This window comes from Manacus candei, unplaced genomic scaffold (genome assembly GCF_025592945.1).
Source record: "Manacus candei isolate 608988 ecotype Guabito, Panama unplaced genomic scaffold, ASM2559294v1 h1tg000088l, whole genome shotgun sequence".
NCBI classification, from domain to species: domain Eukaryota; kingdom Metazoa; phylum Chordata; class Aves; order Passeriformes; family Pipridae; genus Manacus; species Manacus candei.
The window spans coordinates 1,941,639-1,956,743 of record NW_026138136.1 but is presented as its reverse complement, the minus strand read 5'-3'; the positions used below and the strand labels follow the sequence as shown (position 1 = coordinate 1,956,743).

Here is a 15,105-nt window from a genome sequence, read left to right as displayed (position 1 = left end):
TACTTCTCTGTATATTTCTCAATAGCTCCATGCTTTTTTCCTATCCAATACTGATAAAATTATTGCTTTGGCCTAAAATTCTCCATGATTTGAATTTAAATGTCATCCTTTTTTCATTTTTTTCTGGTTACTTATATTATATATCCTTGTGTGCTGGTCTATATTTTTAAAAATTATTTTAGCATTTGGTACAAATGTGTGACTTTTAGTTGTTGACTCATTGAGGCCTAAAGTCGAAATTCACAGCTGGGGGGGTGTAATCCTAAAAGAAATATGGTACTTTAGAAGCTAGGATGTTGAAAAGTGATGGTCTTGGGAGTCTACTGCATATCTTTACATACAATGAGGTTATGACATGTCTCTGTTCTTAGACTTTATATATCTTTCTTTGTCCTTTTATTTATTATTATTATTTTCATTAGAGAGTTGATTTTACTGTAGTATCAAATTATTTGTCTCTGGTGCATACAGGTGCTGAAAAAAATAACCAACAGTTATATGTCTGGTCCTTTTCAGAGGGTTGGGAAAAATTGGTCCTTGCTCCAAGGTTTTGTCATGCAGACCTAAACAGTTCTCCAAAATGCAAAAAAATTACCCCTGGCCTATTTTGTTGTGGTGTTGTGTGTAAATGCCTGTATGTAGCAAATTAAATGAAACCTGTTGATATTAGTGACTGAGATAAGAGTAGATAAATCAGTCTTAATTTCGTAGGAGGGCAACATTTCCCTTTTGGTATGCATTCAAGGGGCGCATATGTTAGTGTACGTGTGGCCCTCTCTGTTCCCTAGACTGGGAATAACTGTGAGGCACAAGTATCTCAGCAAAGTCATAGAGGACATACAAGGAGATCCACGTTTAGTCGAGATCCTGGGTTTTAGGTACTCTAGTAGAAGTGCAGCAAGCACAGGGAATGGTGCTTGGATGTATTGGGTGTATCTGTACTTTGCCCCAGGCCTTTGGGGTCGTACCTAGTTCCTCCATCAGATGCACTGTAGGTGATTAAAGAAATTTCCTTATGACCCAGCAGGTGCATTGACACAGAGTTCACAGGGCTCCACTAATCTTAGTGTTTTGAAGACAAACAGTGAACATGTGACTAATGCCAAATGATTAAAATCATTGATGATTTCCATTTGTATAAGGGAGTGTAGATATCAGCATGTGCTATGTGATATTAGGTGAGCACTTTTCTATTTGGGAAGGGAGGTAGAAAAGCCCTGTTGAGAAATTTTTTTTTTCAAATTTTATGCTTTCTTTTTCTCAATGTGTGGGATGAGGCTGCTGGTGTTCTAGCAGGGAGAGTGGGGTGAGTTGAAGGAAGAAAGGACAAAAGTCTAAAATAGAAAATAAATATATGTGGTTTAGCAATTTCATTGTAATTTCACTGTTGTCTATAATCAAGTTTAGACTATGCTCAGCTGTGCTGAGGCAAGATTCCTGGAAATCAAATGCTTTTACAAAAAATAATATGCAATAACCTTCTTGCTGGCAGTAGAGGAAAATTGTAATCAAACAATCAGAAAACATCTTAAATCTTATGTTCTGTCTTCTCTGCTCACCCTATGGCAATTTTAGGAAATAGCTTTCAACAGCATTTTTTTCTCAAAAGATATTTTTTCTCAGTGTTGTAACCTTTCCCATGTACCCTACTGTTGCAGAAAATTGCAGAGAAAATTAAGTAAGTTTGGTGTCCTTTGCAATGCTATATGAGGTATATGTAAGTTATTGAGCAATGTGCTAGCATTGGGAAGTACTTTCTCAGATAAATAGTGTTTCAGAACTTAGCCCATCTCTCAGCGGAGTGGTTTTCTAGGTCTAGGATCCTTGCTAAGGTGCATGCAGTTGTCTGTAAACATGGAAATTGCTGTAATGTCTAGACGGGTCAGTAAGGGTAGGACTCTGATATGCAAGGCACTGTACATGATTAAATGTATCTGAAAGTACTAAACTCCTGTTGACTTCTCTGAAATCTTGGTTTTGATAGTTCATGATGGAAATGTGTCTCGAATAATGTATTTTTCTTTCATGAAGGATTCGTCAGAGAAATATAATTGTGGATGTCAAAAATGAAATAAAGTGTGATCTAGCAAGAATTGCAGACTTTCACAATAATGAAATATTAAATCTGCATTAAATAACAGTGAAACCTGTGAGGGATATAAGGCACTATATTTTATTAAATAATTTAACACTCGAATTAAGAGGACAGGATTCTTAGGGAGCAGTTTGTCCATGAGGCAGGTTGCTTTTGTTATGTGGTTTCTCACATCTGTCTATGAAGCGTCTGACTGTGGCTGCTGTTGGAATTAACTGCAGGTCACTCATTCGTGCCTGCTGGAGGTGTTTCTTGGTGCACTGGAGTATTAGGTTACCACCACGAGGGAATTCTGAAGCAACAGATGAGGTGTGCTCAGTGTCTCAATCTGTTTTGAAAGAAGGCTGAAGTGAAAGGCTTCCTTGCAAAGATGCATATCACACTGAGAGCCTAAAAAAACCACTCAAAGCTGGCAACCAGTGCTGTGCAATGTGTCAGCTTGCTTCCCAGGAACCTACGTAACCTGGATCTGACACTACAAAAAAAAAAATCTTTTGCTTGTCATTTTGCTGGGTATGTTTGTGGTTAATAGTTTACATTAGAAGGCTACCAAAAATAGAGACAAGTTGCACATTTCTTAAAAGAAATTACACTTGTCATTTTTCCTAATAAGACCTGGATATAGTAGTAAAGTACAATATTTACAAGTATAAGAATAGTCATTAATTTAGCAGGAAGTTTTAAGTAAATTCCTCAAATATTTTTATATTCTACGATTACCATTCCCATGTGTGAGTAAGACTAGGAGCACTTGCTAAAACTATCTAATGTTGTAACTCTGCACTATTATCCAACAACTGTGATGAATATGTATTCCTAGACAAGGTAGTAATTATGTTCTGATACTTGTAAATATGTAAGTCCTTGCATACCTTTATTATTATGTGTAGTTCTCTTGAGTCATAATTAACGTGTGGGAAGAGGTAAGATCATATTTAACAATCCATTTGCAGCATCCTATGATAGACATACAGTAGTTGATGCATTTTAATATGAAGTAACCATTAATGTTCAATAAAAGTGCTCAATGCAGAATTGTTTACAGACTGTTTTGACTCCTGAATTACAATATCACTTATTTAAAGTCTGATGACTGCATGGATGAACTTTTTTGCAAGCTCCCATGAGTGAATAAGGAAATGATATTTTGCATTTAAAACAGTGTAAACTGCAGAAAGTGATACCATTGCACTTCTTGGTATATTCAAAACATTTAGAGTAGCATTTTTCTGTCTTTCAGTGAAAATTCTAAGTCATAAACTTCTTTATAGTAGAGTGTGTGTGTATGGGAAGATGATTAGAACTTCTTTTTTAACCACAAATATCCATTAATTTCAAGGCAGATTAGAATGAGCTAAAAAAATGATATGGTGATACATGATTCTAAAATTTTTAATCAACTGTGCAGATGAAGATAAGTTACGTGATCCCAACATAAGCATATTTTTGTAGGTATGTGATATGTTTTTCCATGCCTTTTTGTATTTTTTCTTTTTTTATTTTGGATTTGGCAACAGCAAGGAGAAGTTTCTCTCCTTGGATAAGGCAGTGGCGTTTCTGTAGTTGTTGCTAGTTGGAATATGGGTTCCTATTGTGAAGAAAGCAGGAACGCTGGTCTAGGCTTCCATCAGGTTACCTGTTAGGCCGACTCCGTAAAAAGGTAGATGGATGTGAGGAGACATTTGATTTCCTTTCCTCAGGGCAAAATCCTGTGACGGTTTTTGGAATTACTTGAAGCAGGTGGCATAGCTGGAATTATTGCTGTATCAGTCATGGATTGGGAAGTGCCAGGTCATGGCAGCAGAGCTGATTCAGCCAGGTACGTGATTATAGCATGGTGCTGAGGTGGCTGGGTGATTGCTGGCGGTGCCTGCAGCAGCATTTCACAGCTTCCTGCATGAATTTACTTAGTTCACCCAAAAGAAAAAAAGTTTTTGGGTAGCAGAAGTTTTTCCAGCTTTTAGTCTTGTTAAATCAGTTTATTTGTGTGGCCTGTTGTTTTCTGAACCTCTCAGATGGTTTTAATATGAAACCAAGAAGTCTTGATGGGGACTTCTGTAGGGGAGCTGATGATGTAACTGATCACTGCAGGCATGCATAGTGTCATTCTGTGACTCAAGCTCACGTGCAAAATCTTTCATCTCACAGGATTTACAAAATTTGCACTGTTTCATAAGGAAGGTTTTGGATAAATGCTGTAGTGGTCAAAAGCTAAATCTCACGTGCAAGCCTATTTTGGCAGGGTGTGATTCTTGTTAGATTCAAAGATGATTACTGCATTTCTACAATACTTCTGTGTTTTCATTGTTTGGAGCATCGTGACTGTTCTTGTGGTTGTTCATCAGTGCTAAAGCATGCATGGATTCCTCTGCAAACAAGCATGTTGATCAGTCAACAGACATTTGTTAGTAAGTGCAAGAAACTGTTTCTTCTCTTTATAGAGAGCTGCTTAGTCTGGCAACCTGTATGTTGTGAAGGTGACTAAAATGAAAATATGAGTCTTTTTCCAGCTCAGATGTTTTGAATAGTTGGCTGCAAGTTTCTACAAAGGTTGAAAAATTAGTAATCCCTTTGAAGTCAGTGGCTCAACTCATTGCATAAAGATTGGCGCAGATAGAAACTGCAATGTGGTCTCCCTCAGGACAGTAACAACCAAAATCAGCATTTAAATTGTAATGTTTCAGGGTGTACTTGCATGATGAAGTGAAAAGGATCCGTGTGCCCACTTTTTAATCAAGTAAGGCAGACTTCTGCTTGAGGCTAAAGTGAAAAATTAAGTCTTTTTGTTGCTGTAAATGTTTTTAATGTTTACAGGCTTGTGTATATATATGGTTTCACTTCCTAGTCAGATATCTTCAGAACAGTTGGCACTATACAATTCCTTTCATAATTCACATCAGATTGGAAACCTTTTTTTTTTTTCCAAATTATTACTTATAGTTTTCTCCATTTAATAGGTAGCATGAAGAATTCTGTAACATTTAGGATATCCTTGCTAGGACCTGGTTGCTTTTGTCCCTTTGGCTAAAAAGTGCTACATAAGGAATTAATAGTAGGTACCTGTAGTTAACTTATCTTCCTTTTGATCATCTGCATTCATTTATGCATGAAAAAAATGAAGTAAAATCTAGTTGCATTACTGTTAGTGTCTGCAGAATAAGAAGGGGTTGATCATGTGAATTTAGACCACATGCTGTCCCTCTGATACATTCAAAACAAGAAATGAAACAGAACTGAAAATTTACAGGCTTAATCGGTGCTATTAGTTTCCAAGCTTTTAAGTTTGTCCCTGTAGAGAAATGTAACACTTGGCTGAGATGTAAGTGTACTTTCAAACCACACTCCTAAACTTTGAATAATGTTGTACATTTCCATTTCTCCAAGCTATTTTTTTCTTTTTTATTTCCCTCCATGTGTAATTTTTAGCATCTTGCTGAAGGAATTATGCGCCCGGGAATCAGGAGCACGTGGATTAGCCATTTCATATTCTTCTCTCTTTCACAGAATAGCTTGGGTTGGAAGGGACCTTAGAGATCATTTAATTCCACCCCTGATTTCCTTGGGTTTCATTTTGTTTGCTTGCTTTGTGCAGACTTGTGAGTGGAAAACTGGCCTTATTATTTTCAGGTATCTACAGCATGGCAGCATAGAGGTTTTCATTACTTTTCCTTTCACTGGGCAGCAAATGATTTTTAAATATTTATCTAGCTTAGTTTCACAGCCTGGCTCTTCTGTATCTGATATCTTTGTCTACCTTGACATTGCAGGACTGGGACCCTGCTATGCTGAGAATTTTGTGGTACAGGGTGATTGTTCCTGGAGTGTTACTCCAAAGACACCAGGGAGACTAACAGGAGGCAGGAGGACACTGATCACAGTTCAGGTTTGCAAGTGTACATGTGTAATCTGTGTACTTAGACGTGTGTTATAGATCAAATTTGATAGTTAATTTTTTGATGAGTGGAAGAATAATACATGGAACATGTCTTTGTGTTTCTCTGTAGACATTGCTTACAGTTTTGTATTCCACTCTCTTTTCCTTATGTTGTGAAACAGGTAATGAGAGGTGAACTGCTGCTTATAATTTGTAGAGGAAAGGCTGGTTTGAGGAAGTTCAGCTCTGAAACCCAGTGTATATGAATTTATTTGTATTTTTCCTTGAAAATTTTAAGAACCTCAAAATATGTGAATTGGTTGTATTGATTTCACAAATTAAAAGGATAGGGTTGCTGTGAGGTTTTTTTGTTTGTTTGGTTGAGGTTTTTTTCATCTTTTATGCCATAGACAGTGCTGTTTTAAAAAAAAAATCTGTTTCCAATTTGTCAGTAAATTCTACCTTGGGTACATTTACCGAGTTTGGATGCTTTTTAATTTTTCTTTTGTGAAAACTTAGAGGTATGTATTTGTGAGGAATTATTTAACTGAATAAATGTAATACAGTGTGTGGCACTTTGATTTTAGAGCAAATTGAATTCAGTGAATAGTCAAATAAGCACTATAGGCCCTCAAAGTCTGAAATTTGTCTTTGGGTGGTTGGGTGGGAGAGTGGAGTGTCTGTGTGAATAAATCTATCAGTCTCTCCAAAATCTGCAGTAGAGATACAGTATAAGATTGCTTTTCACAAAGTTCACATTTCTGTGATGGAAAGTCATGAGTAATCAAAGTTTCTCTCTTTAGAATCCTTTTGTACACAAATCATGTAGATGGGGGTTGTAACTATATGTATTCTACTGAGCGAAACTGGTTAACAGCCTATTGTTTTGCTTCATGCATTTTCTATCATAAGTCTAGTTGTCTTTTCTTCCAGTCATAAGATTATGCTTAAGGAAGTAATTTATCCTTCTGATAGCGAGAGCATAGTGCCAGGATTTCTGCTGCTAAAGTTTGATGGTATATACTTCTGTTTATTGCAGAGTAATAAAGTGTTACTGTTAGCACCAGAAGCTGAACTTTATTACTGAAAATTCAGTTCTTGATTCTGAGAGGAAAAAATCCACTTGGAACATTTTTTGGATGTCGTTTTAAGTTTCTTGACTTTAAATGCTATGATGCGCTGCATTCATGTCAGCTGAAGGCAGCACCTGTGTGTAAAATCCTATACAAACACATGTTTCTATGAGAAGAAATATGTGGCATAACCACAAGTGTGCTCTAAAACCTGAAATTTGAGTGTTGTGGTTTAACCTACATGAGCTCTGTTAAAGCTGAAATACAACAGGATGAGACAGAAAATACAGAGTTGGCATTCCTTGCTTACATGTTTGTCATGAAAGTGGGAACTGTAAAGAACTTACACGTTCTAACCTCCACAGCAAGTTGTTGGCAGTTTAGTGTGGTGCTTTTTTCAGTAGTTGCTGTTTATATAATGGTAAATGTGAACTTACTTGATCTTTTATGGAAGTTTGCATTTTCAGATTATTTGATACATGTTGCATTGTTTTGTTATTATAAACATAATATCAAAAAACAGGTCTAGTCTTGTTTTATATACAAGTTTCACAATGAACATTTTTTATTTTTTTAGTTTTCTTTTTAGAAGGTGGTAAGCTTTCTGGTATTGCTTAATTTGCAAAATAGACCAGATAAGCATATTTTTATTCCTCAGCATCTTTCACAGATCTTACCTTGGACTGTAAAAAATGCTTATTGTATGAGAAAAATTTCTTTGTTATGTCTCAGATGAAAAATTAATTTGTATTTCTGTGCAAATGTATTGGTTTCAAAAATGCTATTTTGGTTTTATCTTTTCAGAATTTTAGGTTTTGGTGATCCAGCATGGGGAACCATGTAGGAAAACGAGAACATAGTGCTGACAAGTCAACCAAGGTAGGTGGAGAAAATTGTAGAGATGAGGCTACTTGAGAAATATGTATGTTATGAAATATAGGGGTTTTTTAGAGCAGTTGTTTACCAGATCGCTGATACCATTACTATTTTGTAGTTGACACTATAAAATGAACACCTTTTTTTGAAAGATGATGAGATCCTATGAGATGATGAAATCCTATGAAAAGATGAAATCCTGTGAGATGTGGCCAAATCAGGTTTTCCTGTGCTGGATTTAATGAGAGATGTGATGTTTTCCCATGTCAGATCCACAGCTGATAATAAGCTTCTCAGTCATGGTAGAAATGAATGAAGTGATCCTTAGAAGCAAGACATTGTAGAATTTTTAGAGTTGGTGAGCCAAGTTATTTTCTGTGTGTTGACTGTTTTCCATTTCAGCAGTCACTGGCTTTATCCATAAGAAAGAAGCTATATGGAAACACATAAAATAAGAGGATTCTAAAGGAAAAGACTGTCAGTCTGAGGAGATACAGCTTTAAAAATCTCCTTCCCCCCCAAAGAAATATGAGAACTGTCAAAATGTTCATTAAAAGTTCATATTTGTTTTCTAAGCTTTTGCTGACACTGTTGTATTTTCTGCAAATAACGTGGTATTCTGTTTGGCTTGTGCTAACATCTTGTTTATTTATTTTTCTGTGTTGTACCAGAAGAGATTTCACACATATCCTAAAACAGGACATCTTCCCATATATATATATAAAAAAATGCTGCTTGTTGCTAGCTGTTGCTATCTTCCCTCCACCCATCCTCACCCAAAAATAACAGTTTACAGTCGAAGCCCACACTGTATAAAGTTATTGCCCTTTGCATTGGACAGATGATGTAAACAGATAATTCTGGGCTTTTTCTGGAGGAATGTGGGTATTTTGCATTGCTGTGGCAGATAAGCAGCTATCCCTAAAAGGTATACAAACTTGAATTTGTACAGTTATTAGTTCTTTGCCATCTCCTTTAGGAAAATACATAAGCACACTGGAAGGAATAGGGATAAAACAGCAGGAAGACAGGACAACTGGCTACATATGTACATATGGTATTGTTTTGGGCTGGTGCAGTATTTTGTAAAATGGTTTTGTGGCCCAAGTTTCGGTTTTAGTACAAACAATAGTAGGAGTCCCAAGTTGTTGTCCTGTGGTGACTTGCCCTTTAGAAAACTGTTGTGCAGCAAAGTCAAATGTACCAAACAGATGCATTTAGCCAACTATTTTGATCCTTTCTGACTGTGAGGTCCTGCAGGTGTGTTACGGTGGGTTTACAGAGCTTGATGGGCTGTAGTGCACTACATATGCCCTGATTTGGTACTTGAGGACAAAATTTGGTCAGAAAAAGACATTGTATCCTCTCTCAAGCTGTGGGATCACAGGTGTTTGATTCATCTTCGCGGCAGGTAGGTGAGTTGTTGGGCACATGGGGCGTCAAAAAGCTAAAGATTCTTCAAATTGTAGCAGCCTATGCAGTAGGTGGAAGGACTATAGTGGTGAGGAAGAGTTAGGTGGCCTTGAGTCTTGCGCATGGTGTGTAGTACAGATCCACAAGGAAGTGGTTTGTTGCAGTTCTTTAAAATTCCTTCCTTTTCCTGATTAGTTCATGGAGAATACTTGATTCTGCAATCAAAATAATATTCATTTACTAAAATTGTTTTTTGAAGGGGGAACTTATTACTGTAGTTATATGTTCTGTCCCTCACTCATCCTTCTAAGAGGGACAAAAATCAAAACCCCTAAACTTTCAAATTAACAATGCTTGATCAAAATCTCCTTTTGTGTACAGAAATGTCACATCACAAGAAATTTCAAGGCCACAGATTTAAAGTCAGGAAATAGAAGGTTAAGGTGCTACTATGTAATCCCTATAGGTACTCAATCTTGATTCAGTTCTTACAGGCAGCATTAAAGTTCTTCTTAGTGGTAGTATTAACCACATGTCAGACTTTTTCTTTCCCTTTCGTTTTTTCTTTTTTTAAGTTGAAGTAGCTTTTTTGTTGTTGTTCAATATAGCTGTAAATTAGAACTGTCTTCCCACCAGTCTTCTAGTATGGTATGGGAGACAATTGCTGAGGCTTTCAGAGACTACTTCAGAAATGCTGAACTGCCCCTCCTCACTCATAGCGATAAAACTGCAATGAAAGAGGTGAACATCTCCTCAAGAGTCTTTCTAAACTTCATTTCTTTCACACTTCAGGCTGTTTACTATACCTCCTTTCTCAAACCTTTAGTACCAAAGAAAACAACAGAATTTTAGGCAGCATCTTTGAACTTTTGATGTCAAGTTTACAAAGACGGTAGTGGCTCCTGAAATGATAGACTGTTTCTGCACAGAACTATTTTATGTGTAGTGACATTAGAGAAACTGTTGCCAACTGCAGCTATCATAATTCTTGGTTGTTCAGTAAATGTCCTGTAATACAGCAATTACTATGGGGTTGGGATTATTTTTAGTTGACATCTAACTTCACTTTACTTTTAGTAAATTTGACTATTTGAATTACAAAATTAGAACTAGATTTCAGAAAAGGAATTATTTCATCAAATATCTAAGATGATACCAAGATGCTTTCAAATTAGGAAATCTGCAAAAGACAGTAAAATGGCTTCCCATGCTGTGACACTTCTTTCAAAATATTGTTCTCCTCTTGATTTATAAATATGCCAAGCTATAGTGATTATTTAATAAATAATGAGATACTGTGAAATTAAATGAATGCTTTAAAAAATAATTGGTCTATTTGACCTAAATAATGTATAAAAGTGTTTACAAAACCCTTATGTTTTACTCAAAGCAATAATACACACCATCTCATTTCTGCTGGGTTGCTTTCTCTTGTGTTTGATGGATCGACATCCTTTAGAGTTTTGTAAGATACAAAAAACCTATTCAATGAACCAGTAATTTATCTTTTCTTTTTACTTTGAATGGTTCTAGACTTCGCATCTGCTTAATGCATTAGTAAATGTGTAACTATTTGTTTACTTTGTTCTTAGTGTTAATACTTGGGTTTAAACTTTACATAAATATATCTAAAAACAACAGCAAAAAGTAAAAGGGCTATCCTTCATGCCCTGAGTTTCTTTAAGTTCTCAGAGACCTAACTTAGAGGAGTAGACAGAGTAGACAGTGAAGTTTTATTGGTTTTTGTTCAGAACTGTAGTTGATCTTAGTTAATTTGGCATCACTAAGCTACAAAGTGCCACAATCTCTTCTGTAATAACTAAAGCTGCCTGTGTTACAACAGCAAAGTTCGCTGCTACTCCTCATTTTGATTGTCTTCCTCAGAGAATTCTGCACAGCACATTTTTGCCATCCCAAAATCTTTGAACCTTCTTAGCACCTGTCAAAACTGGCCCTTAACTTCATTGATGGTTTAGGACGAGGGGGTTGGAAGGAAGGTTTCCAGCATTGTCCCATTTCTTCCACAGCAACTATCAAGTGCACCTAGTCCAAGGAGCCTGGTTTCCATGGTCACATACTACTGTGGCAAGCATGAAACCAAGCTTGTGACCTGTAAAGAAAGATCAAAACCCATGGCCCTGCCATGTCAAGGGATTGCTCAAGAAACTTAAAAGGGCCTAGAATATATTAGATTATTGGAAATACTGGATTCTCTACCCAGCTCACATCGTTGATGTACTTGGGTTGTGCTGTAAATAAACACCAAGGAACCAAACCCTCTGATACCCAGCTCTGAAAAACCTTGGCAAATGTAACTGCAGGCCAAAACTGAAAACAGACATAGTGGTGATAAGGCACTCAATCTAAAATTTAATGTTTTGTATGAACTAAAAATAATCTGTTAATAATGACTGGGTCTTGCTGGGTAGTAAACTTATGAAAAACCTTGCCTTTAATTGCAATGAGGTATGCACCCAGATTCTATAATGTGTTTTGCAGTGGTTGATTCGATAATTTTAATAAACTGCCTGGTTCTCAGTGTTTAAGGAGAACTCAGCATCACTAGTTCAGTAAATCAGATGGTTTCTACACTGCTTTTGAGGAGATTCTATTTTCTTTACTAATTTTTTCCCCTGTTGTCTTGCTAATGTTCAGAAATTTGCACCCTGTCTAAGACAGCAGTAGTGGTCCTGATAACACTGACAGAAAGTTTTCTGCCTCTCCCTTGTAAAAGGGAGATGAAATTCTGAGGATGGCTGGCAAGTGATGGTAGTTGTATTGATCATCTCATATATGCTCAACAATCTGTAAGCAAAAAGGTTTTCACACTGATGCACTACCTCATGGTTGAGACCCCTTACAGACCTGAGCTATGTGTGGTTTTTACCAGGTGCTTCCTCTTGGTATGCATCATAAATTATCAAGAAAGGAAAAAACTAACAAATGTGGCTTTTGATTTTATTACGTTTATCTAGTCTTATTGCCATCCACAAATCAACCATGCAGCTTTTTCACTTTTTTCCCCTAGCAAACTTGCATAGCACTCTTTTTATTTTCTAGTGTAATTGTGTGTTTTCTCAGTTTTACCTTTTGCTGTAAAGCAATAAAAAGCATGGGTCCTTTTATGGTGTATTCTTTGCAATTTGATGTTTTCGATTAGAACACTCCCTCTGAGCTAATATCTTTCTGAAGGCAAAGGAAAAAGAGAGAAAAACTTTAAAATGTTGAGAGCGACAGTGTTTTCTGTGACAGATTTGATGAGCATTTTCACCAGCCAGTTTTAAAGGTTACATACACAGTGAAGAAATTCTTGTGACCAACGAGCATCTGTTTAAGCTGGTGCCTGGCACAAGGAATTGCTGCTTTTGGAAGAGGCAAATCCTCTTCAAGAGTATGAAGGGAAATTCTAGGCAGTCAGGTTAAGCATTACCAGTTGAATCTGATAGATGTCTGTTTTTTTCAGTTTCTACCATCGACCTAGCTTCGGCCTTGAGCAAGTCCTCATGTGCTCTCTCTGTCTCTCTGTTTAATTACTTTCTCTGGAATGTTTGTTGGGACTGATGCAGTGTCATTCTGTATTAATGGTAGTGCTTGGAGACCTTGAGTGGAGCCTTCAGATGCTAACGTGCTTCAGCTAGTGAGATGATATCATAACGATACAGAAATGACTGTACAGTTTGAAACCTCTGAGAATGCCAAGCATGAAGCAGCTATGACATCTGTCCTCAAAAATTAACCCTACGACCATCTTTCAGTTTGGTATTGGAAGTCTGTGTTGATGGTTCACTAGGCAAATAGCTCTACTACAAAGTTAAAGGGAACAATTCATGTGTCTAAATCCAAGTGATATGTTTCAATACTTGACTGTTCATTAAATTCTTCGGGCGCTGAATTTAGTATGGTCAGTTATAGTCATAATATTTGATCTTTCTAATGTCTAAAATATGACAAGCTCAGATTTTGATTTCAGCAAGTGTTTCAGTGTTTCGAGTAAATGTGTAGGCAATGGTTTCATAAAATAAGTTGAGAGCATGTTTTCCTGTTCAGCACACAACGGCTAAGTACTAGTGTTTCTTGATTTAGGTCTTGAGCTGGTTGAGCTTGCATGGGTGTAAAAGGAAGAGGTGCAGTCACTGTGGTTTTGGCTGGGGAAGAGGTAGGGTCTTAGGCTTTGTTTTCCCACCCTCAGCCTACAGAACTGACTAGAAGAGGGAAGTGCACTCTGTGCTTTTTAAGGTCCTGTGCTTCAGGGGCCATGTTGTTGTTGAGGTTGTTTCCTATAGTTCCTTCCTTTTTAGTTTTGATACAGAACTAGATAAATGTCCTTTCAAATGAGTTTAATGCCAGTACCACTTAAATTAGCAATTATACTCCTGGAAGAACAGGAGCGTAATGCACTGGGAATTCTTTGTGAACTCTCTGTGAACTGTTCTATTTGCTGAGATGTCTTTTCTAATGAGTCAGCCCATACTTCAGCCAGAGAACATGTTGTTCAGTTTATTAGCATCTTCACACCAGAGAAATGAAGGCAAAGTTGTTCATATTTTTAATCTTGAGGAAGCAGTAAGTGACATGGAGACCCTGAAAGGGAGCAGTATCTTCCTTCCTCACATAACCGTTTGTGCTTTTACTGTTATGGTGGTCACAGATCAACACGCGACAATATGTTCACAGAATGACAGATTATGCTGAGTGGGAAGGGACCCACAAGGAGCATCAAGTCCAACCTTTAGCCCTGCACAAGACCATCCCCAAGTCACACCATGTGCCTGAGAGTATCATCCAAATGCTTCTTGAACTCTGTCAGGCTTGGTGCTGTGACCACTTCCCTGCAGAGCCTGTTCCAGTGTCCAATCACCCTCTGAGTGAGGAACTTTTTCTGATATCCAACCTAAACCTCCCCTGACACAATGTCAGACCATTCCCTCAGGTCCTGTCACTGGTCACCCGAGAGAAGAGATCAGTGCCTGCCCCTCCTATTCCTCTCATGAGGAAATTGTAGACTGCAATTAGGTCTCACCTCAGTCTTCTCCAGGCTGAACAGACCAAGTGACCTCAACCGCTCCTCATACGGCTTCCCCTCAAAGCCCTTCACCATCTTCATTGCTCTCCTTTGGACACTAAGAGCTTAATGTCTTTCTTACATTGTGGCACCCAAAACTGCACACAGTATTCAAGGTGAGGCTGCCCCAGTGCAGAGCAAAGCGGGACAATCCCCTCCCTGGCTGACGATGCTTTGCCTGATGCCCCCCAGGACACGGTTGGTCCTCCTGGCTGCCAGGGCACTGCTGACTCATATTTAACTTGCCATCGACCAGGACTTGTTGTATCACCTGCTCTGAAATTGGGTGAGATGAAGATTCTTGTTTGTTGCTTGGGCCTTAGTTATATTTGAGAAGAGCTTAAAAACACTTCTGCAACAATGTATTACCTTAGAATGCAGTTATGGATGCAAACTCATTTGCAATGAAATGTATTCTCCCTATTACAGAAATTGCCAAGCTTTACCTGTGGATACCCAGTGCCAAACCACAATGGAATCTCCAGTGTAAGACAAACCTGCCCTCTAGCACAAGTATTAAACCCTGTTAAAGGTGCATTTTAAAGTTTGTTCTCATCTTTTTCTCCTAGTGCTAATTCTGTTGTCTTTGGTGCTCTTGGGCAGCAGCTGTGAGGAAAGTGCTGGAGCCATGCTTTATTTTAATTCTCAGCTTCACACTGTTGCACTTCTGTGTATAGTGTAACTACTGTGCAGCTAGCGTAGTGTAACTAGT

At 37.6% G+C, this 15,105-nt stretch overlaps 1 protein-coding gene across 3 annotated transcripts in view; it reads left to right on the top strand.

Annotated features, from left to right (window-relative positions):
* Positions 1-15,105, top strand: part of MBP (myelin basic protein) — a 110,804-nt gene that overhangs the window by 18,703 nt on the left and 76,996 nt on the right. For 2 of the 3 annotated variants that reach the window (XM_051812806.1, XM_051812808.1), the window contains exon 2: positions 7,847-7,921. In XM_051812806.1, the coding sequence (XP_051668766.1) occupies positions 7,871-7,921 (51 nt within the window). In that variant the 5' untranslated portion in view covers positions 7,847-7,870. Of the gene's footprint in view, positions 1-5,862; positions 5,979-7,846; positions 7,922-15,105 lie in introns of those variants that run through there. The other variant, XM_051812807.1, reaches the window with a different exon arrangement.